The sequence below is a fragment of the Rissa tridactyla genome, chromosome 2, assembly GCF_028500815.1.
Source record: "Rissa tridactyla isolate bRisTri1 chromosome 2, bRisTri1.patW.cur.20221130, whole genome shotgun sequence".
In the NCBI taxonomy this organism is placed as follows: Eukaryota; Metazoa; Chordata; class Aves; order Charadriiformes; family Laridae; genus Rissa; species Rissa tridactyla.
Window position 1 is genome coordinate 75,818,585 of NC_071467.1, and position 21,647 is coordinate 75,840,231.

Here is a 21,647-nt window from a genome sequence, read left to right on the forward strand (position 1 = left end):
GTCTTCTCCTGTGAAATGTAACGGTTGATTGTACAAAGAATTCCCCTCTGTGTTGTCACAGAGTATCCAAGACACAATTTAAGCTCATGTTTTGTGAGTCAAAGGGCAATTTAGACATAGCGTGTGACTGTTCCTTTCATCTGTGTGTTTTTGATGAATAAAATGTACATAACTAATACTTTGAAATGTAGTTAGCTACGTATGTAGCTGAATCATAGTTTTTTTTCTTTTTCAGTGTTTTTTCTCTTTTAGCCACAATAATTGACTTGCCCAGGGTAACTCTAAATATTAAATAAGCGTTATAATTATGCATGTTGCTTGACAGAAATGAGATTTGACAGTCAGATTCTGATGGAAGTTTAATGTGCGGAAATCCAGAGTAACAGAAATCAACAGTTACTCTGCCATTGTTGCTGGTTAACAAATGATTGGTTCCTGGCTCAAGAGCCTTTTCACGTGCATTTAACTCTGTGAATCTGGCTTTCTAGCACTGATTGCAAGGCTAGTGCCTAAATTGAACAAGCATAGAGATTAAAGAGAACAGACAGAGAGGCATCAGGAAGGAGGAGAGCGAGATCAAATAAAGACGCCTCCCTTGCTGTCACACATTCTTAAAAAGCATGAGATTGCGCAGTTTCTCACAGGCAGTTTCTGTTAACAACTTTGCAGATTCATACAGAAGAAAACATTGCTTTTCTTCTTCTGGAATGTCTTCTTTTTGAACCTTCCTTCAATTTGTCCCACAGGGAAGTGCAAGCGAGGCCACCTTGATTTCACTGCTTGCTGCAAGAACAAAAACTATCAGGCGGGTGCAGTCAGAAAAGCCTGAGCTAACAGAATCAGACATCATGGGTAGGCTGGTGGCCTATGCTTCTGATCAGGTGAGCATGTCTCAAAAACATGGAAACACGGGCTCTCTACTTAACAATTTCAGCCATCTCAATAGGCAGGTGTCTTTGGATTGGTGACTATTTGATCTTGCTTCTTTAAATCTTACTGTACATCATAAGTTGGCTGGAATCTCATGTGTACTACCATGATACAAAGAATAAATATCCAGAGGTCAGTGTTACGTAAGTATTGCTTCTTTACAAGAAAAGCTCATTTGAACTAAATAAACATACTTGAGCAAGGTGATAATTTCAGTTGTATTGAGTCACTGACCCAGTGATGCACAAAACCTTTTACTTGTTTTCATTTTTTGTCCCATGTAAGTGGCTGACCTGAAATGAGGACTGACAGGCCTTCCTCTCTACTGAAGGTCAGAGGATCTTATGTTTATAGAAGGATTTGCCTTAAGATATTGCTGACCTTTCAAAGCAGATTGTTGTAGAGCTCACTGGTCCTTCTGCATTAAGAACAGACCTGCGTGACTCATAGGCAATAATCCACAAAAGAAAGTAAGCCTAAGCCTTTCTGCGGGAGAGAAAACCATGCACAACACTGCAAGAATGCATCGGGAGGGAGGTAAAAAGTTGGCTGGTAAGGAGACCCAGAGCAGAAAGCTGAACTCAGATCTTTTGTGTCTTGCGAGATCATTTTAGATTCTCAGCATTTTGGGAGAATCTTTATCCCTGTCAGTTTTGTGCCTGGGCTATCCTGACTGAGGCTCCTCTTGCGAGGGACACTGAATGTGAGACCTGGGAGCTGAAAGGAGCATCCAGCTACCCCTGACAGCAGACACCTGACTGTTTGGGACCAGGACAGAAGTCAGGGTATTTTTTTTTATATTCTTAAATTTTCTCAGGCCATTTCCTTCATCAGCCTTTTTTTGCCGTGTTTATTTGGCTACCTTAAGTAGCTGCCCACTCATTTCACTCATTTCTGTTTGGTTCCTTGCTGTCTTCGAGGGTGGTGGGAGATTCCCAAGTACCTTGCTGAGGTCTAGGAATTCTAGGAGCAGCATGTCACTAATGATTTGCTATAATGCAAAAGCATGTTGGCAGTTTTAACCTTAAGATTGTGAATGGCTGCAGTTATTAGCAAACCTACTACAATTTTGGAGGCTTGAGGGAAGAATTCTGAGTTTCTAGCTGGGGCTAACAACCTCACTGTATTATTATAGTTTGCTTATTTACAATTCTTGCATAAATGAGTTATAAAATCCCTCTTTCTGTTGTACACTTGAATGACGTATGGTATTGCTATGGTACACACTGTTTTTTGCTTCAAAAGCAGTTAATTATATTTCAAATCTAGACTTCTATATTTTCTCAAGCTGGTGCCTAATTAGTTTGCCAAAGTACTTTAGCAGGAGGTGCTGCTGAGATGCAAGTTAATAGTCAATCTGCCTTTAAAACACATCATTCCAGGATATGTGAAGTTGAAAGGCAGAAACTTTATCTTCATTTGGTTTTGTTCAACCTGTGTTTTGGCTTAATCTTTTCTGTGATTATATGGTAAATTAGAATAGAATTCGTAAGTGCTCTTGTAGTCACTAGTAAGAACCAACATGGCTGGATGGACATTATGAATGAAAATAATCACAATATGAAAAGGTGAGGAATTTTTCCTTTCAAATTAATGATGATTCATAAAATTGTAGAAAGTGGAAGGTAAAATAGCTTTTTTTTGGTTTTAGTCATGCTCTAAAGGAGAGTATTTTGTGGCTAACCATACCTTTTACTGTTAATAGAGTTATTATACTATTATACTTCACAATTTTATAAGAATTTCTTAGTGATACCTTTGTTTTTATTTACCGAGATTTACTTTATGTTCTAAAAAATACTATTTAAAAGGAATTCAAATAAAATGGGTTATAAATAAAATAACATATTGGGAATGATCCTTAATTGCCTACCAAAAATGAATGAATGATTGAACTACAATTTATTCAGTAGGTAATAATAAAAAAAAAAAAGGTAATGTAAGAAAATATCTCAGTCTATACCATACCATGACATATATTTTTTTAGGGTTCAGCAAACCTGTATGCCATAAAAATATGCTAGTGAGCAACTGAATCATTATCAGGCGAGCTGATTATCTGCATGTCTTTTAGTTGATTTGGAGCCAAATCCTGGAGCTCTTAATCAAACCTACCTAATTGTGAATATGTTAATTAAAGCTTCACTAAGGTTAATTTAACTCTTGTCTGAATGACGCCGTGACAATGGTTTCAAGAATGCTTCAGGGTTTCTGTTAGTGTGTGTGTGTATGTGTATGTACATGTATATCTATATCTATATATATGCATGTGTGTGTGTCCGTCTGTCTGTCTTTCTGTATGAAAGAGGGAGAGGTACATATCTGTTATGTACCAGCAACAGTCCCAGGATCTCAACTATTGCTTTACTTGAAAGCAATGATTATATATTTTCAAATTCAAATGAACTATTTACATTCCAATAAAAGGTATCTGTCTTAAAACCTGCCCATGTCCTTGTAGGCTCATTCGTCAGTGGAAAGGGCTGCATTAATTGGTGGTGTGAAGATTAAAAGTGTTTCTACAGATGATACATTTAGTGTTTGTGGTTCTGCCCTAAGGAAAGTTTTGGATGAAGACAAGGCTTCTGGTCTTATCCCATTCTTTGTGAGTACTGGATTTAATTGATCAGTGGGTTTATTGCTTCTGATAAGCTATTTTTGATGTGAGTAGATGATCTCATCCCTAAAAGAGGGAGCTAGAATACTAGGACAGGTTCCATGAGTGTTCTTCACGCGTCTTTCTGTGCAGTGTAAGAAACTCATTTGAGCAGTTGCTTGCACTTCTCAGCAAAAATGGATGTTTTAAAAGGACTTGAAGTTATATTAGCCAGTTGAATAAATGCAGGCAAATTTTGTAGTTGCATGTAATCCTGCGATGTTATAATCTCCTAACACTCAAATTCTGAACTGCCTATTTTACAAAGGTATACTTTTATTTTTTGGGTTCTAACTTACTTACACATAAAACAAGTTTAAAGGCAATAAATTAAATGACGGTATCTCTGACTTAAGTATTTTCAAGAAAAAATAGTTTCTCCTCCTCACTACTTCAGCAAAGAAATCAACCTCCATAAAGTACCCCAAATATCAGCAAGATCAGACATTGTCAGATAGGCATTTGGGAGTATGTGACTTACCTCTAACAGGTGAGCTATAGGGCACCTGGCTGTGGAAGTTCTAAGGTGTCATCATTTCTTGTTATCTGTCCACTTTATTTTCCAGAGATTCCTGCTTCCACAGCAGGCCAGCAAAAGCAAATATTTATATCTATCTCAGTGGCTAAAGCTCATAATCCCCCAATTTTTGACACAGAACAGTGTTAGATTGGATATAATTTTAAAGTTTGGTTCTATTATGATAAGTACCTGATCAAAAAGAATATTTGCGATCTACTCCTCCTGTCAGTTCAGAACACCATCTTATTATTTCAAGTTAAAGCAAGATTTTACCATTTGTTTTTTCATGAAGTATCCTCTCTTGTGTTTTTGTACGTCATCAACTAAATATTTTGCTTATTTCCAAGCATTATGCCTCTACAAAACTTGATATAGACCATGAGCTGTATAGATCTATAAAGGGGTATAATGTGCTACCAATAATACTGGTTTTTACTGGCTTCCACTGAACAAAAAATGGAGGGGAAAAAACTTATTTTAGAAACCAAGAACTTCAGAAATGCGTTTTTTTAAGAGAGTCAAAAATATGTCATGATTTTTTCAGAAAAGTCATGCCTGGCAACAATTTTTTTCTTTTCTTTCATGTGGTAACATTTTGAAAAGGGCTAACGTGACTTAAATGTCTATTAAATGATTTCAGAAGAATTAGCAGATTAAGCTTGCTTATAGTCCTGGATAAGTGTGAAATAAGAAAAAGAAGCTTAAACTTCACCAAGCTTTTTTGAAAATGTAATGTTTTTACTCTTCTTGTTATTAACCGTTAGTATCTGTTTTTATGTAGTATGAGGATGACTAGAGTGAAAAGTGTTTTTCATATGTGCAAAATGCTGCTAATTTCTAGCCTGCCTAGAACTAGCAAGTCCTTGGGATGACCAAGCACATCCCATCAATTGCTTTCCAATATAATAAGACTATGACTGAGAAACAAAGCATCTAAAAGGCTGCCTAAATGAACTTCTGTGTGCTGCATGTATTGAAGTGGAGATGTGCCATAAGGCGTGTTTTATTTGTCTGTTATATGGTACCAGCTCATAATATCTTGTATAAGGTTCTACTTGTTTATCTTACTGTTAATTTTAAACTATTACAAGTACAGCACTATATCACATCTCTGTGCACTAATTACAAATCTAATGGTTTTTTCTTATCTTTTGTCCATTAACAAAAAAATGCAACTTGTCTCTCATAAATATTCATCCCTTATTAATTTTTCTATGTGTACCAAGAAGAAATAAAAAATTCTGTTTTATGCATTCAGTGACACCTTTACAAAGGGTGATTTAACTGTTGTTTTTCTTCCTCTGTTTGCTTAGCTGTGCAAAACAGGCTTTCAAAGACAGTAAAGGCTCGCTCTGAGTTAATATGGCCTGTGCCAGGTCTTCCATTTGTTTGTATACATAAAAAATGTCAGCTTAGATTAAACTAGATCTCATTATCTTTATGGTTGGCCTCTTAACTCAAAAGGTGTGTTAATTCTCTGTCATGCTGAGCAGCAGTCCATGCACTGTATTAGCGTTCCCTTTTCTGGCTTGCAGATTTCAAAAGCCTTTTCATTTCTTTTGTTCTTGGGTAATTTGGTGCTATTTTATTTTGTTCTGGTGACAGAGATATGCGCATTGCCAAGGAAACACCTTAGGACACTATGACACTAATCCTTGTCTCCCTGTATTCACTGATCCTTCACTAAGGGGAGTGATTCAACATCAAAGCAAAAAGTTTAACAGAAGAAATTTTGCCTGAAGAGACAGCAGAGAGATCATTCCTAATGCAGAGATCTTGGTTGCCCATCCAAGCTGATGCAGTCTCCCTTCTCAGCAAAAAAAAAGTTTTGTGGGGGTTAAAAAGAAAATACAAACAATTTACAATGCCTTATAGGCATGATCCTCCTCTTATATTTAATGTATAAATGAGGAATCATTATACTGAACTTGATAGAATTGCTTTGCTTATAGAGGTGAGTGGAGAATCAGGGATGCATTTGCTTGGTGTGAAACAGGTTCTCTCATTTACAGAAATCTGGTAATTATAGGTTTGCTTTTCACATACATAGGATTTGGCAGACAGCCTTTTTTGGGAGTGGCATTGTCTTTAAAATGAGTCTTTGAATTCCTATCCGCCATTAGTGTCTTTTAGCACTAGTAATGCGTATATAATTTTGTTCAGTCAAGGCTATTGCCAGTTAGTGTACCCAGATCTCTACTTTTGTTTCCTTTTTTTATTTCTAAGTTCAGACTTGTGTTAATTCATCTCCTTCAAAATACTTTTGCAGCAATTGCAACAGAGATTTTTTTTTTTTATATATAGTAAAGCAAGCAGCCTGTGCAAACAAAGCACTTAACTGTGTCAGGTGTTGGGGCACTAAAGGTGCTACGATTTACTGAGAAGCAATTTCCAAGTGTGGCTGATACACAGCCCTTCATCTGGACACCAGTCAAGGGGGAGCTTTAAAGCATGTGCTGAAGTCACGTCCATTTCATTAATTATAAACACTAACTGGTGGTTAAGCACATGTGTAAATGCCTTTCTCACTGGACCCTATGCTCCCAGCTTGAGACAAGCCTCTACGTTGAATGAACGTTGACCAGCGTGCTCAAATATGGAGCCCACTAAGTTAAGCACTGCTAAATTCAGAGGTAGGGTCCACTGCATTCAAGCCTAGATCACTTGAAATGTGTATAAGTATATATATTGCAGCTGGGATATAGGTAGTACAATATATTTCAACAACCTCATCCAGTATAAAGCTGCTATAACATGATCACCTTGCTGCTGAACAAAGACCCAGCATGAAATCTCTCTGATTCTAGCTGAAATGACTCTTCTGAACCACGATCTACAGGATATTAAGAAGCAGGCTGTTTGTATCCGGACTCACGCGGGAAACAATAAATCAGAATTAGACTGACAGAGGAGCCAGCTTTTCAGTAGAAGTTAACACTTAGATCCTGACCACAGATTCCCATTTAGAAGCAGCGTTCTCAAGACATGTACAGGCTTCTAGGGCGATGTTTCTTAACCCACAGTTAGTGAATGATTGCTGTTTTGTAAAATACTGAATGGTGGTTTGGTAAATTGTGTCAGTTTTCTTCAAGCCACAGGCATTCTCTTGAGTGCAAGCTGGCAAACAGCTGATTAGGAGAAAATAAAAATAAAAAGAGAACATTGAAACTTCTGCCTCATTTTAGTTAATTGCAAATGAAAAGCTTTGTGATGAAACCGTGCAAAATATATCCACATCTTTTTCAAAAGCTGTAGGAGGTCTTCCAGTTGAAGAGACTGAGAGTCGTTGCTCTCGGGCATCATAAAGATTCATGCATGTTCCCTGATATAGCTCTTGATTTCAGGAAAGTAATACATGAGATGACTGAGGCAAGCATTTTAGCTGCTTTGTATTCGCAGCCGGGGCTGAGTCAAATTTGAAGTGCACAACCTGAAAAGGATAATGCCTGCAGGCTATACTGAGCCATCAGTCCCATTTCTGTGATCCAGACTGTCCCTGCCCTTTGCACAAATGTGATTTTGCTGGTGTTATACAGGTTACAAATTGAGTTAGATTCATTGTGTAGTACTGAGGCGGGGTAATGAGAGCCCTGACAAGAGCAGATGTGTCACTTTAAGTGGTTTCTGAGAATTAAAACAAGTAGCTTTGAGGCTCAGACACCTACAAAGAGGACAACAAAATTATTTTAGAAGCTGAGGTATGCTTTACAGAATAAGCCGTTACTTAAACAAGTAAGCATATGTTTGAACTCATATAATCTCTCACTGAAGCAACATACTCCTTATCCTGATTAGGAGGAGAATACTTTAACTGCAGTACAACACTAACAACAACAATACGTAAATTTCTGTTGTGAAATCTCCATCATTATTTTAATTGCTGGACTAGCCGAGATAATTTCACTCTAATCTTGTCAGAAAGTCCACACCATATTATCATAAAACATATGTATAAAAGCAGAGCGAAGTCTATAGTTGACTCTTTATTTGTGTATTTTCCAGTCTAATGGGTTAACCCTTATTCTTTATGTATGCAGGAAAATTAGAATTTTCATCATGGTATCCTTCATTTCTTGTGCCCCAATTTGTAGACCTGTAGTTCAGCCAAAGATGAAATGCAGGTTTCTCCTGATTGTGGGAACATCCTAGGTAGACAATAATGTGATAAATATATTTTCATTCATAAATATATATTTCATTCATTTTAGTAGAAAAAGGGAGCAAATTTATTCCTTTTAAAAAAAATATCCTGCAATCTTTTTAAAGTAACCTCCCTCAAAGGATGATTAAACTTCCAGAGAAGTCATAAATGTACCTCAAGACACTGTAATTATTCTATTCTTCTCATGTGTCTCAGGAACATGGGAAGGCCCAATATAGATAAAGATCAGATTATGTTGAGGGGAAAATGTGTTAGCAGCAAAATTTTATTAACTATATATTCAGTGTGCTTCTAATTTTCAGAACTGTATTTGTTTCAAACTCAGGTTCTTAGCAGCTTGATACGGAAAACGTTCTGAATTGTCCCTTTCTTATTTTAATAGCAACTTTTCCCATAGACAATATTTTTTATTGGTGCAATGAAACATAATTATTAATATTGCTGTAATTGTGAAGTTGGGGGAACATGTGTGCTGTCAGGGATAAAATGTTTTCAGGGTTTTATATGACTGCATTTAATCAGGTCTGCCCTATACAAAGGCAGGATATGACTTCGTCTAAGAGTGTACATAAATTTATATGAATTTAGTACTATCTGAGTACTTTCCATTAAGCTTCCTACAACAATTTAAAATATTTCTGATGTATATGGTATAATACAGAAGCATAAATGTTCAAAAGTATACTTAAAAGAGAGGTTTTACTCCTCTAGCACTGTAATATTGAATTAGTTCGATATTCTTGAGATGTATAATTTTAAATTTCTGGCTTTTTGAATGCATATGCACCTGCCCTTTTTACTGGATGTTTATTTAATTGTGGGATTTCCTAGAAATTTTGAAAAGCCTAGTTTAGTAAGTAGGAAACCAAACGTCTCTCACTTTGCATGAATTCACTAAGAACCTGGAACTTGCAAATGAAAATCCCATCACATTTATCCAACTCATTGTCTCATAATCAGATTATTTTTCCCAAGATGTCAGACCTTTCTAGTGTGCTGTTACCACCTTGTTTCACAGAATGAAAAGAAGAAAAAAAAAAAAGCTTCACAGGAATGTGAAATGCAAAAATAAACAAACACGTTAAAACTTCATGAGAAGTTATTGGGAGGACTAGTTAGGGAAGGCCCAGAGGGAAAACCAACTCTTAGTCCTGAGATGTGTAGAGGATCTGCTTCAAGATGTGACTGTAGATGATTTGTAACAGTCTCCAATATCCAATAGCTGGTAGAAGTGAAAAAGTCAAGGGGATCTCTAGCTTGAAAGTGGGTGATAACTTACGAATGACGATGAGTGTTCAAGGGAACAAAGGGTAAAATAGTGGTAGCTATCAAGCAGTCTGTTTAATTAGAGCAGAAATACTTGGTGCAAATGTGTATCAACTTTTTTTAAAAAAGACCCTCCTGAAAAAGCTGGCATCAATTAACTTTTGAGTAACGGGAACTCCTAGAAGTAACGAGATATCAGTGAAATGCAGAAGAGACAGCATGCAAATGTCCGAGCTAGAAGACCAGAAAAGAGCATACACTTGACGAGTGAAACGTGATATTATGCTAGAACAGATTATAGGGTTTGGCAAACAATTTGCTACTGGCATAATGACATGAAATTATTTTTCTCTGAAGTAGAAAGCTTGTTGTGCTAGAGGGAGCGAGCTGAAAGCAGGTGAGGCCACATCAGGTAACGTAAACATGAGCAAAATCCTTTGCTAAGGAGGTGCTTGCTCACATCAAGATGACTGTAACAGAACAGGCCAAAAGTCCACCCTGTCCCACACACGCGAGCCACCATCTGCACCTCTCAGCAACATGTCCCCACCCTGCAGCAGCTCCACAACTAAGGCAGCAATGACAACAACACATGCTGCTCTTAGAATCATAGAATCACAGAATCTTCATGGTTGGAAAGGAACTTTGAGATCATCAAGTCCAACCAAACAACCTACGATCTCTGCCACTAGAGCATGCCCTGGAATGCCAAATCTACACGTTTCTTAAACACCTCTAGGGATGGTGACTCAACCACCTCCCTGGGCAGGCTGTTCCATGAGGACATCCTCTAGTGTAACAGAAGACCTACTGTGCTGGACAAACTAAGACACTTAAGAAGTAGAAGATATTACTTGGATGAGCCAGGGAAGTCCAAAGCAGAGAAGGAACCACTGGAAACATTTCCTGATGGTATCACTCCTGCTGCAAGGGAGACAGGGAACCCAAAGGCCCTGCGTACTTACACATTATGGAGCTGTGAGACAAAAGTGCACTGTATGGAGTTTTAATGTTTAATTGGATCTATGTTTTGCTATGACAGTATGTTTCTTGAAAGGTCTAGTGGATGGACAAGTGTGATCTAGGTGTTCCTTTTTCTTCTTATATGTCTTGTCATCAGTTCACTGTGGGATGTGCACACACACACACGGACGCTAGAAAATGTGGGTAGTTGCAGATACAGAGGGAAAAAGAGTGAAAGCAAAAGATAGTGCATTAACAGTGTACTTGGCAGAAAAAGTAACCAGAAGTACAAAACTAAAACCCCAAAATTCTGGATTGTTACATATTTGTAGTCATCTCCTGGCTGTACTATAGTTTGTGTGTGACCTTGGATAAATCATCTAATTCATTTGTACTTCAATACTCTAACTAAAAACCAGTATACTTTATTTACCTAGTTAAACTGTAAAATGTCTTTTATTATATAAAAAATTCCAGTACGAGGCAAAAACCAGGCCCAGCCTTTATTATTGCTTATAAAAATGAGACAGCGTGTTTAAAAGATAAGTGTAGCAATGAAAAATAAAACAATGTCAGTTTATATGCACTTGTTAGTTGGGGTTTTTTTGGGTTATAATTCTACCTGCATATTCCCAGTAAATTACCATAACCTCTTTTCACCTTCCTACTGTGAAACTTCAGCATTTACATTGCCTCTGGTTTTGGCCATGCAGCAGGATACCTTAAATGAGACATTAACAGAATGAAGGAAGAATGGTCCCAGTATTTTAGGATGAATTTGGGAGAAAAATTTTCTCTGGGAAAAAATCTTCCAAACCTAATAGTGAACAAACGCTACTAATGAACAGGTCCCAGGCTGCAGATGCAATGAGCAGAAATCAGTTCCAAGTCTCTGCTACAGACCTGTGGCTCTTTAATTTAGGCAGTAACATTTGATGATCCATTCTGTCAACAGGAATTCTAGCACCTTTAAGTTTCTCAAGTTCAGAGCTTGCTTATATACCATAAACTGCAAATCATTTTGATAATAATTGCATATGTGATAAGCATGTGGAACACACTGAAAATATATACAATATAGCATTAATATAATACTATGAATATATTACATTAATTATCAGTCAATTTTATGTTTACATTCAATTTTATTCATCTGTCTCAATGGATGCCTATGGGAGCTTGAAACAAAAAATAAGATTCTCAAAGGTTCCACTGAAGGATAGCTGTCAGCTAAAATCACTTCATGTTGCCCTGTATCCTCTATTCTCTCTGTTTATTGTTGCCTTTGCAGGCAGTTTTTTTCATTTGATAATTTTCTTTGCTATAACACAATTTTTTTTCCTTTGTTTTTTTTTTGGCTCTGCAGTTGTGTGCAACACTTGGAACCACACCTTGCTGCTCCTTTGACAAACTGTTAGAACTGGGTCCTATCTGTAAGTTTTTGCTGCTACTTTCTAAAATTACAGATACCAGTTTAAGCCGCACTGAGTCATTTCCAGGTCATTATGCAGCGTCAGTGTCCAAATTCAATAAGGCTACTTATAGATGAGACCTTCAGTTAGAGTTCTCTTTCTAATATTAGGTCAAGCAGCAAGTTTGTGTTCTTAAACCGTTAAAAGAGTACAAAGGCCATTGCCTTAAGGGTGTTTTTTTGGGAAGGGCGTATTTTGGAACGCTGTCAGTTAAAAAATACTGTAAGCGCTTCAGTTTGTAACATTTTTCTTCAAGCTCTCCACCTGCAAAAGCATCTAGAGCAGTGGTGAAGATCAGGGAAAGGCTGAACTCTAATTCTCCTCTGCACCAAGTGTCTTGTTTCTGTAGGGTTCTAACAACTATAAAAAGGAGGGAAATATGCACCAAAAATCCACACGTATTCTCCTTAATCCTTCCTCTCCCTTCCCCAAATTCCTTCCTCTTGCAAGAAAACAGGAGAAGTACCAGGGTGTTTAATACAGTGACTGAGTCATGGACTCTTCATAAGTGTTTCTGTGTTATGGTCTCTCGTGTCACACTTTGGTGTGCAGCAAGGCTTGGTCAAAAGCACACGCTTGCTGGCTGATGAAAATGCAACTGAATGGCACCGTATCTATTCAGGTGTACATTTAGAACAGGAAATTTATAGCTATAAGCAATTGGAAGCAGCCTCATAGAAACACGGATAGATTTGATGTTCTGTTAATTTATTCAGGTGGGGCCTAAAACTTTTGGGGTTTTCATGGTGGTGACTTGCTCTCTGAGTTTTCCTGCCCTTCAGCACAAGCCTCAGGGACTCAGTTTCTCCTAATCCTCCTTTCTAAAAAGGTTTCTAGTAGTCTGTTTAGCAGCTAGAGATTATTTTCCTGTTCAGGTTATTCCCATAGACCTGACCTAATAACATAGCGACACCAAAACTTTTAGGTATGGCAACTCATCATGCGTGTTTCACTGGTTGCTCTCAATGATTTCCTGCTTGTGCAGCAGAGGCCAGCAGAAGGATAAGGCACTACTCAAATCATAAGTCTCATGCCAGCTTTTCCGTGTGCAGGTGAATTTTCTTCTTAATATACATGAGCAGTAGTCCTATGAAATAAAGGCAGCGTCTCAAATGAAGTGGATTTAAAAATAAATAATCAGTTGCACTTTGAACATGTTTTCAAATAAACCTAAGTCGTGGATGTTACGAATGACATTTTATTAGCTTTTTCCAGACATTTAGGCAAAAAGAAAATGTAGTTCACAAGAATGAAAATTCCAGCATGAATTTGGTGCCCAATTGCGTATCTGAATGGATATACCTCTGTATGTGGAAATACCCATCAGAATTATTTGGTGACCGATGTCAAGTTGTTATGTGGGCTTCAGTCATCAACTCATAGACCGGATTGTTACTGTGTGTATTAATACAGGTGATCTATAGCAGAGTGTGAATACTAACTTACAGAGAATACAGGTTCATATGCTACAATACTTCTGCAGAAACCATTCAGTGACTCATCAAATCTAGCATTTTCTTAACCTTTCAATGCTTGCTCTTGCATAAGTGTCTCGGTCCTTGAAATAAATAGTTCGCTGTACATAGTTCAAAAGCATGCGCATGCACATATATCAATATTTAAAAAATACTGTTTAGAAACGTATTTGTGATTCATGAGTTAGAAGTGGGGAGCACAGCTAAAACTAGCCCCTCTTATTAAAGTAGATAGTTTTACTACCATAGAAATGATAACTACATCTCTACATACATCTTTTTAAAGTGTATTTTATAATGGTTCTTAAATCAATATAATTTAATATTTTATGTTGCTTAATATTAGTAAGATAAACCTAGACATGTAAGGAAAAGTGGGTATGAAGAAGAATATGTTATGTATACATCTTTATGTATTAACGGAAACCCAGATGGCAGAAACATTTAATCTCTTAATTCAATTTTAAATTGGAAAAATAATAACATCAAAGAAAAATCTCTCAGGCACTTGGTTTCATGCAAATTAATAGGGCTTTTTCATCTGCTGTTTAATTTATTTCCCCTTCAATTACTTTATTTATTTTTTTTTAGGTAATAAGGAAAATATCTGGATGCATATTGATGCAGCCTATGCTGGGAGTGCATTCGTCTGCCCTGAATTCAGGCATCTCTTAAACGGAGTGGAGGTGAATGAAATGTTTCTTCTCTAGCAACCTGATAAAACCATGTTCTTCCATACAATTTGTGTGTTTCTTATGCATCCAACATAAATGGCTCTTCTAGAATCTCTCAGTACGCCGCACTTCAGTTTGCGCTACAAATCCTTTTATATTCTATTACATTACTTATGTTTATATAACTCTTACTGGTTTATTCTGGGAGTATGCAAGTTACCATAGCATGTAAAAGTTTCTCATTCAGAGTAGCAAGTAGTAGTGAATCAACAAAGTGTCTTACAAAATAGAAAAGAGGATCGTTTTCCCAAATACCCAAAAAGGCACATTTATATCACCCTAATTCTACGTTACACAAAAAAGAAAAAAAAATCAACAAATTAATGCGCTCATTATGTCTCATTTTTTGCTTACATCCTGAAAGTCTTATAGGATACAACCAGTAGCTGTATCTCAAACAGACAGGGTTTAATAACCAAGAGAGCTAAATGAAATATTCCTCCAACAGCGCTCCTGTTCCTTTCCTCCCCCTTTGCTGAACTACTGGGCATTCAGTTCCTTAGATAAGAATACTTCAATTTCCTGCTGCTCCCCTCAGACTGTCAGATAAGTCCTTGTCTTCCATGTCAGTGGAGAAAATATTACTGTTTGTTAAAGCCAGAAGTTTAAACACAGCACTGATAGGTAGTGACTAATGAAGAAGAGGAGGGAAACCCCCCGTACAAATAAAGCATTTCTTTCTGTCTGTCTTTTATCAGCAAATGAAGCTTGTTGTAATTTCCTGTGGGGGAATATTTTTTAAATTATTGTTATTGGTTCCTGAAGGAAATGAAACAGCATACCTTGTCTGAGCCTGCATTTGTCATAAGAGTAAATATTTAACAACCATGAACAGGTTTCTTACCTTACATAGTACAGAGAGGTAGCTAGACAGATGTATAGATAGACAGACAGACAGATAATCTCCTCTTATGAGAGCAACTCTTAGTTGTTTAGCAGTGACAGGGAAGGTTATGAGAAGCAAACGAGAAAAGCACTATATGGAGTAGTCAGACCGTGGTGCTGCCAGGCCCCCATTTCTCTTTTTTAAGGCTGATGACTTCTGCCTTCGTTAACACACAAAATGTGGATGAAGCCTTTCCCACACGATGTCCCTTCTACCTACTTGGGTTTCCTCTGATGCCACGCCTAAACATATGTCAAGTAAACCGGGCCTTTTACATGATTTCTATAAACGTGTTTTGTGAATGCTTATTCTGTGTTGTTTTTTCTTTTGACGTAGAGGAAAAAATGACTTCTACTAAAAGAAAATACCCTGGCAGTAAAAAAAAAGTAATTTACTGGTCAGTTGTAATTTAATGAATGAATGTGATATGCAGATTCTGAACTAAATATGTAATTTCTTTCTGTGTATGAATTTTGTGGGTGTATGTTTAATATTCTTGGAAATAGAAAGCTTAGAGAATTATTATTGGAAATCGGGGTGTGAACCACAGCGGATGGTTTTTTGGTTTATACTGAGATACATACTTTTCCATAACATACGTATCCAAAAAGTATAATTGTTAGCAAATGCTCAAAATGTTGATAATAGCCTAGACGCACACCTAACCTGAATTCCATCCCCCAAATAAATCAAGATTTAACTAGAATAGTTATTAAGTAAGGTGACATAAGCATGAATATTACCTATAAAGCCCCGATTCAGGAATTCATTCGTAGTTGTGAATGTCAGACAATTTGACAAAGTTGTATCAATAGCACATGGATCCTTTTCACTTTCATAATTTTGTTTATTTATCCATTCTCAGTTTGCAGATTCATTTAACTTTAATCCTCACAAATGGCTCCTAGTGAATTTTGACTGCTCTGCTATGTGGTAAGTATTACAGGAAAAGAAAACATTGCAAGAGACAAAAATCACGTTAAATTAGTCTGCCTTTCTAGCAATAGACATTTGTTTACATTTCTCTATTGAAATAGGGAGTTCTGGATAGCTTTAACTCTTGTAAATTGTTTACAAAATTCACTCTTTCATTTAATCCAAGTTTCAAAAAAGTGAAATTTAGAAATAGGCCTGAGCTCTGCATTATGTTCCAGAGAGAGAGAAGTCCTGAAAAGTCTGCGGAGTCATACTTGCTTCACTTTGGGACTGTTTAAAACATAAATGAAAAAACTTCATTTAAGGATGTTAATGCAATGAACAGCATGTTAAACAGAGCTTTTTCTTCCTTTCCATAAAATTTCTTTTTGTTTGAGCCTTGATTCTTTCAAAAGCCTTTTTCAAAATGCTTGGGATTTGGATGATGAAAAGCAATTGTTTTAAAAAAGGACTATTTGTGCAATTTTGTACTGATTTTCAATTTCCCCAGATGACAGCAGAGACAACATTTTGATCCAAAAAGATGCCAAAGTAGAAACCAGTAGACATACTTTGAAACAAAGCAAAGTATGACAGCAGTAATAGCAGTAATAATAACATCCCATAATAGATGACCCTATTGTGTCCCAAACTGGAATTTCCAGAACCTAGTGCCTACCAGCATCATGACTAAAGATACTTATTAGCAAAACAGCTATTCAGACTATTTATCAAAATACACAAAAACATTAATTTCAATTATAATAGAACAAAATTTGCAAAAATGAAAAGAGAAGGAAAAACTGAATGTTAAAAAGACAGCTCTAAAACATAAAAGGTCACCTAATTTAAAAGAGAGAGAGTGATGACTCGGTTGCCTTTGATTAACCATCTGCTCTTTTAAAATCCTCAGAAAAGTTGACTTTTCCACAAATATGCGTATTACTCAGATAATACATTACATTTTTTACTCTAATAGTTTTCCTGATGTACGCATTTCAAATATTCCACGCCATTATGGTTTTTTTCTTTTCCTTGGAGTAAATGGCTTACATTTTGATCCCGATTCATCAGTAGTGGCAGTGATTAACCCAACACTCCAGTTTATAAGTACCTTGTAACTAGCTGTCTCTTTCTGTATATGGAAATAGGAAGATGATGGATCTCCTTTGCTAGTTTCTCTCATCCTTTCCTCATCACTTACAGGCATTGTTAACAAAGTAGCTACTCAGAAATGAGAAAAATACCCCATCATTCTCTCTAATATTTGTAGGTCAATTAGAGGCCAGAGTCTAGTCCCTACCAGTTTTAATTTCTCATTAATTCAGCTTTCCCTGAAAACTCTGTGGAACTATAAGTATTTTACCTAGCTTTTCAGGAAAACGAGGTATATACAATCCTACTGTCTGTCAGTTTATGTTGCCATCTCAGGTGATTTTAGCTTCTTCCTAGCAAAGCTTAGACTTTAGACTCTGGGAAGTATTTTTCTCCATTTTGTTTCTTGTTTCATTTTAGATAAGCCATTGCATAAAATGCATGTTTTCATAGGCAGGAAAATTCCATTACAAGGAATCTCAAGAGATCTTGCAACTTATCTCCTGACTCAAAGTGAAAGCTTCACAACTACATTCAAGCTTCATTTACAACCACTCAGGCTTCATTTCAGCAAGGCATTTATGTCTAGGTGTTATTCACTTAATAAAGAATGAAGTATACATTTAAAGTTAAACTCTTTGACTTGAAGCCAAATCCATCATCCAACTACTTCTAAGGCCCCTGCCCCAAATTCACCTCTTTTATCAACCGTAACGCTGCCTAAAAAGGTGAAATGTAATAATAAAGGATGAAGGAACCTGGTGAGAAGAAGAAACTGTGAAGGATACATAGTCCTCTTAGGATCTGTGGGAAGCATTTAACATGTTATTGTAATAATATGGAAGTTCAATAAACAGGGAACACCATGTCAGAATCAAATTAAGCTGAGTTTCATTGACAGACAGGCTTCTAAATCACCCAGGCCCCTCAGCACTTTCCCCAATAAACGCTCCCATTTCTTTTCCCTGCAAGTTGATTAAGATAATCTAGCCATTAGGTCTGTAATGTAATTATTTAACTACTCAGTGCAATATGTAGCACTGATGTCATTTGGGATTTGGAGGCAATTTCATTATAAACCTTTTCTAAAATATTCTCAGACTTCTCGATGTACCAATGTACAAAAAAGAGCAGTCAATTTCCTATAAAAAGGAATTTAATATAGCCACTCTGAGAGGGTGTATTTTCCATATTCAAATGTTAGGGCCCTTTAGAGACTTGAAACTACCAGTCAGTTTTGCCTGACTTCTTTAATTGGTACTCTGGAATATTATAAAATAGGAAGAAGTGTCTTCTTTCAGAGAGAGTGAAAATCATAACCTTGCAAAGTCTTGGTATATTTGCTTTTCTATTACTCTTTTCAGGGTTTAAGTGTTAACTTTTGCGTTGGAAGGTTGTTTTCGTATTTGGAAGGAAATGCTTATCTGTAGATGGAAGTTAAATTTTCCTGTTGGTTTATAATACAAAGTCACCTTATTAGTTATTGTATCTATAATTTAAAAAGGACATAATATAGTGAAGCTGTTAAAAACTGCAGATGTGCAATCCAAGTAAGTCACTTTTCACAGATTTTCACTACTTTATTTACCAGGACGTTTGTTGTGCGTTTTATATTAGGAGTACTTAATATGTGCATCTGTGCCACTCGAGCTAGATCTTTGTAGGTCTATCAGCATAACATCAAGCCTTAAAAAAATTCTAGTTTACAATTTTTGAAAAATATATTCATGATCCTTCAGTCAACTGGGGGTATTTGCAAAGAAGGTTAAGAACACCGCTTCTGTCCATTACCAGACCACACAAGCACTTACTGCCAAAAAGTTTAAATACATAGGGTGAAATCTAAACATGGTGTATAGAGGTGCAACTCAACTGGTTCATATACATTGATGGCCAGGCTTTGGATTTATTTTGGTAATCCTTTTAGATAGTTTTTCATGGTTGCCAGATTAAGACCTGTGAAGTCCCCAGATGGAACAGACACCATCTTTTAAAAAAGCAGTAACATCATGAAGGAAGTGCAAGATGACAGCACTTTTATAGCTTGTAAGTGACCAGATGTTCCTGCAGAATAGTTACGTGTTCCATTATTTAGCACAGCATATTACAGGAGAAGGAATGAAGCTCTCACAAGACAACTAACGATACTGCTTGTAACTCGGGTTAGTTGCTTATGGAATGAGCTACTGAAACACAAATATATCAAAGAAATCAAATATATCAAATAAACTACAGTAGAACAACTTAGGGTTTGTTCACAGTATCTACCCTAATTAAACATGCTTTCAGATAATAGTTTCTTTCTTTTGTCCATGGGGTATTTTCAACACACAAATAGATTATTAATTGTTTTTATTGAGCGTATTCTGACTGTCTTTTACTATTTTTCATGTGCATAAGCTTACTTATCTTCAGCTATGTTCTTTCCATACCTGAAGGCAAGTACTTTGTTAACCTTGGTACCTTCCGGACCATTAAAGTGAAAGAAGGGCTTTTTTTTGTTTGTTTGAATTAGGTGGTTTATGAGCATAGTCTACATGTGGATGAGACTGGGAGTATGTACATACACATTAAAATATTGGAAATTAGATTTTTACTTAGAATTTTGCATTAAAACATTAAAAGCCATAAAAAAGGAGATGCACAGAAAATCATAAAAGATTTAGACTTTTGTCATTTAGAGCATCCCCATGTTGATATAATTATTGCTTACTTTGTGAAATATTTATAGGCCTGATACAGTTACGTAGCAGTCTCTCTCTTTTTGATTTCTGGTTTCTTCTTTTTCTGCCCGTATAAACCCCATCATTTGTAGAGGTGAGTCAATCTTACACATAGAGTGAAACAAAAACCAGCGAAATGTTGTTATTACCCACTGGCAAAATGTAGTTTATTCTCTCTAGAAGGGACACATTGGCTTTTGAACCTCAGTCCAGTTACACCACCCACTAGCTGGCAGTAGTAAGGTATGCTTCTCAGTTTTACATTGTGCTGTTGTATGTCTGTCAATAATTGTACATTGGATCCAGCTAAGGGCAGGGTGGCACGAGAGGTCTGAGCCTAGAGCGGGTGGCTCCTCCCTGGCCAGTGGCTGCTGCTGCTGCCACCACCGCAGCATGGAGAGACAGTGGCCAGCATCCACAAAGCCTCAGCGCGGCTGTGCACGGCATCTAGGAAGCCACAGCTCTTCCCACACAGCTTTGTGCTGCAGTAATTTCAAGGCAACTTCTGTTGACTGCAAACATTAACATTGCTTTAGCTAGTCTCACATTCTGGTGTGAGTGTCTATCACCATAAAAAGATCCTCTGTGTCTGTTTCTTGTCTGTTTTTAAAATATGCAGTCGTGCAGTCATGCTGCCCGTTCCTGCTGAGCCTTACACTTAACTACTTGTAAGTACAGTACTGATATGGCTGTGAAAAAGCACTGAAAATGGCACAGGCTGTGCTCAGGAAATACGCCAGTTTAAACACATTCAGTTTGCCTTCGCTTCTTGTGGAAATTTAATCCCTTAAATTTTAATTCTTGTTTCTTGATTTTATTTCTGTCTTTTTTTTTTTTTTTTATACAGGGTGAAAAAAAAAGCAGATTTAACAGGCGCCTTTAAATTAGAACCTCTTTACCTGCAGCATCACCATCAGGAGTCTGGTAATTTTATAATTAAATGAGATGATTATTATTTTGTTTGGACACTGATATTTAATGGAAAAAGGGATTTAAGATGAAAACCGAAATTCTTAAAACTACCTAAGTTGTTTAGGAGCCTATTTCCATTTTCAAAGTGCCCTGGGGAGTTAAGCTTATTAAAGTGCAAACATATCTAGTGAGATTTTAGTTAATATAAAAAGCAGTTGATGGAAAGCCATTTTTTTATAAAGCATTATATTAGTACTTTTGTACTGGGATTTCCCCAGCTCCAGATTTACCACTGACTCTTTGTAGAGTGTTGAGTAAATTCTTAATGATCTTTTGGTAGTCACATAAACATATTGGGTGCTGTGTATCAAGTCCCTTAACCTGCCTTCCCCAACATACCTTTCTCCAGAATGGTTTCAAGATCTGATTTGTTTTTAGGGTTTCTAAAGTCTGTGACCTTTTTTCTTAGCCACGCATGCAAGCTCTGATTCAAATTTTCAAATACGAAAGCTCTTCACAAAACGCTCACGAGGGACTTACTTAGAAATCACAGGCCCTGTATGGAGCTCCTTAATGGATTAGTGCTTCTCCTTGCGCATACCTAGCAACTGGAGAGTGGCATTTGCCACCCTGAAGCCTGTTTTTACACATTCAGTTAATAAGTGATTCATTGTGAAGAAGGTCACAGCAGTGCTGTGTCAACATGCGCTGCAAGTTCCCTCATAATTTTATCAAGAGGGTGAATCACACGTGGGTGTTCTTACCGTTTACTCTCATTTTTTTCCTGGAATTGCTGGTGCTGATCTGCCTTCTGAAGTGTATCCTGAGTACTTTTCTCTCTGTTATGACTATGAGCTCATTGATGTTTAAATTAACACCATCCAGAATGCCACCATTCACTAAAAAGCCCTAGGAAAAACGGACTCCTGTGCCGTAAT

General features: G+C 36.8%; 1 protein-coding gene across 6 annotated transcripts in view; it reads left to right on the forward strand.

The window, feature by feature from the left end:
* DDC (dopa decarboxylase) overlaps positions 1 to 21,647 on the forward strand; it is a 73,904-nt gene that overhangs the window by 34,286 nt on the left and 17,971 nt on the right. For 5 of the 6 annotated variants that reach the window (XM_054192357.1, XM_054192355.1, XM_054192358.1 and 2 more), the window contains 6 exons: positions 747 to 881; positions 3,392 to 3,535; positions 11,864 to 11,930; positions 14,036 to 14,130; positions 15,930 to 15,997; positions 20,645 to 20,721. In XM_054192357.1, coding sequence (XP_054048332.1) covers positions 747 to 881; positions 3,392 to 3,535; positions 11,864 to 11,930; positions 14,036 to 14,130; positions 15,930 to 15,997; positions 20,645 to 20,721 — 586 coding nt within the window. The remainder of the gene's footprint in view (positions 1 to 746; positions 882 to 3,391; positions 3,536 to 11,863; positions 11,931 to 14,035; positions 14,131 to 15,929; positions 15,998 to 20,644; positions 20,722 to 21,647) is intronic. The other variant, XM_054192360.1, reaches the window with a different exon arrangement.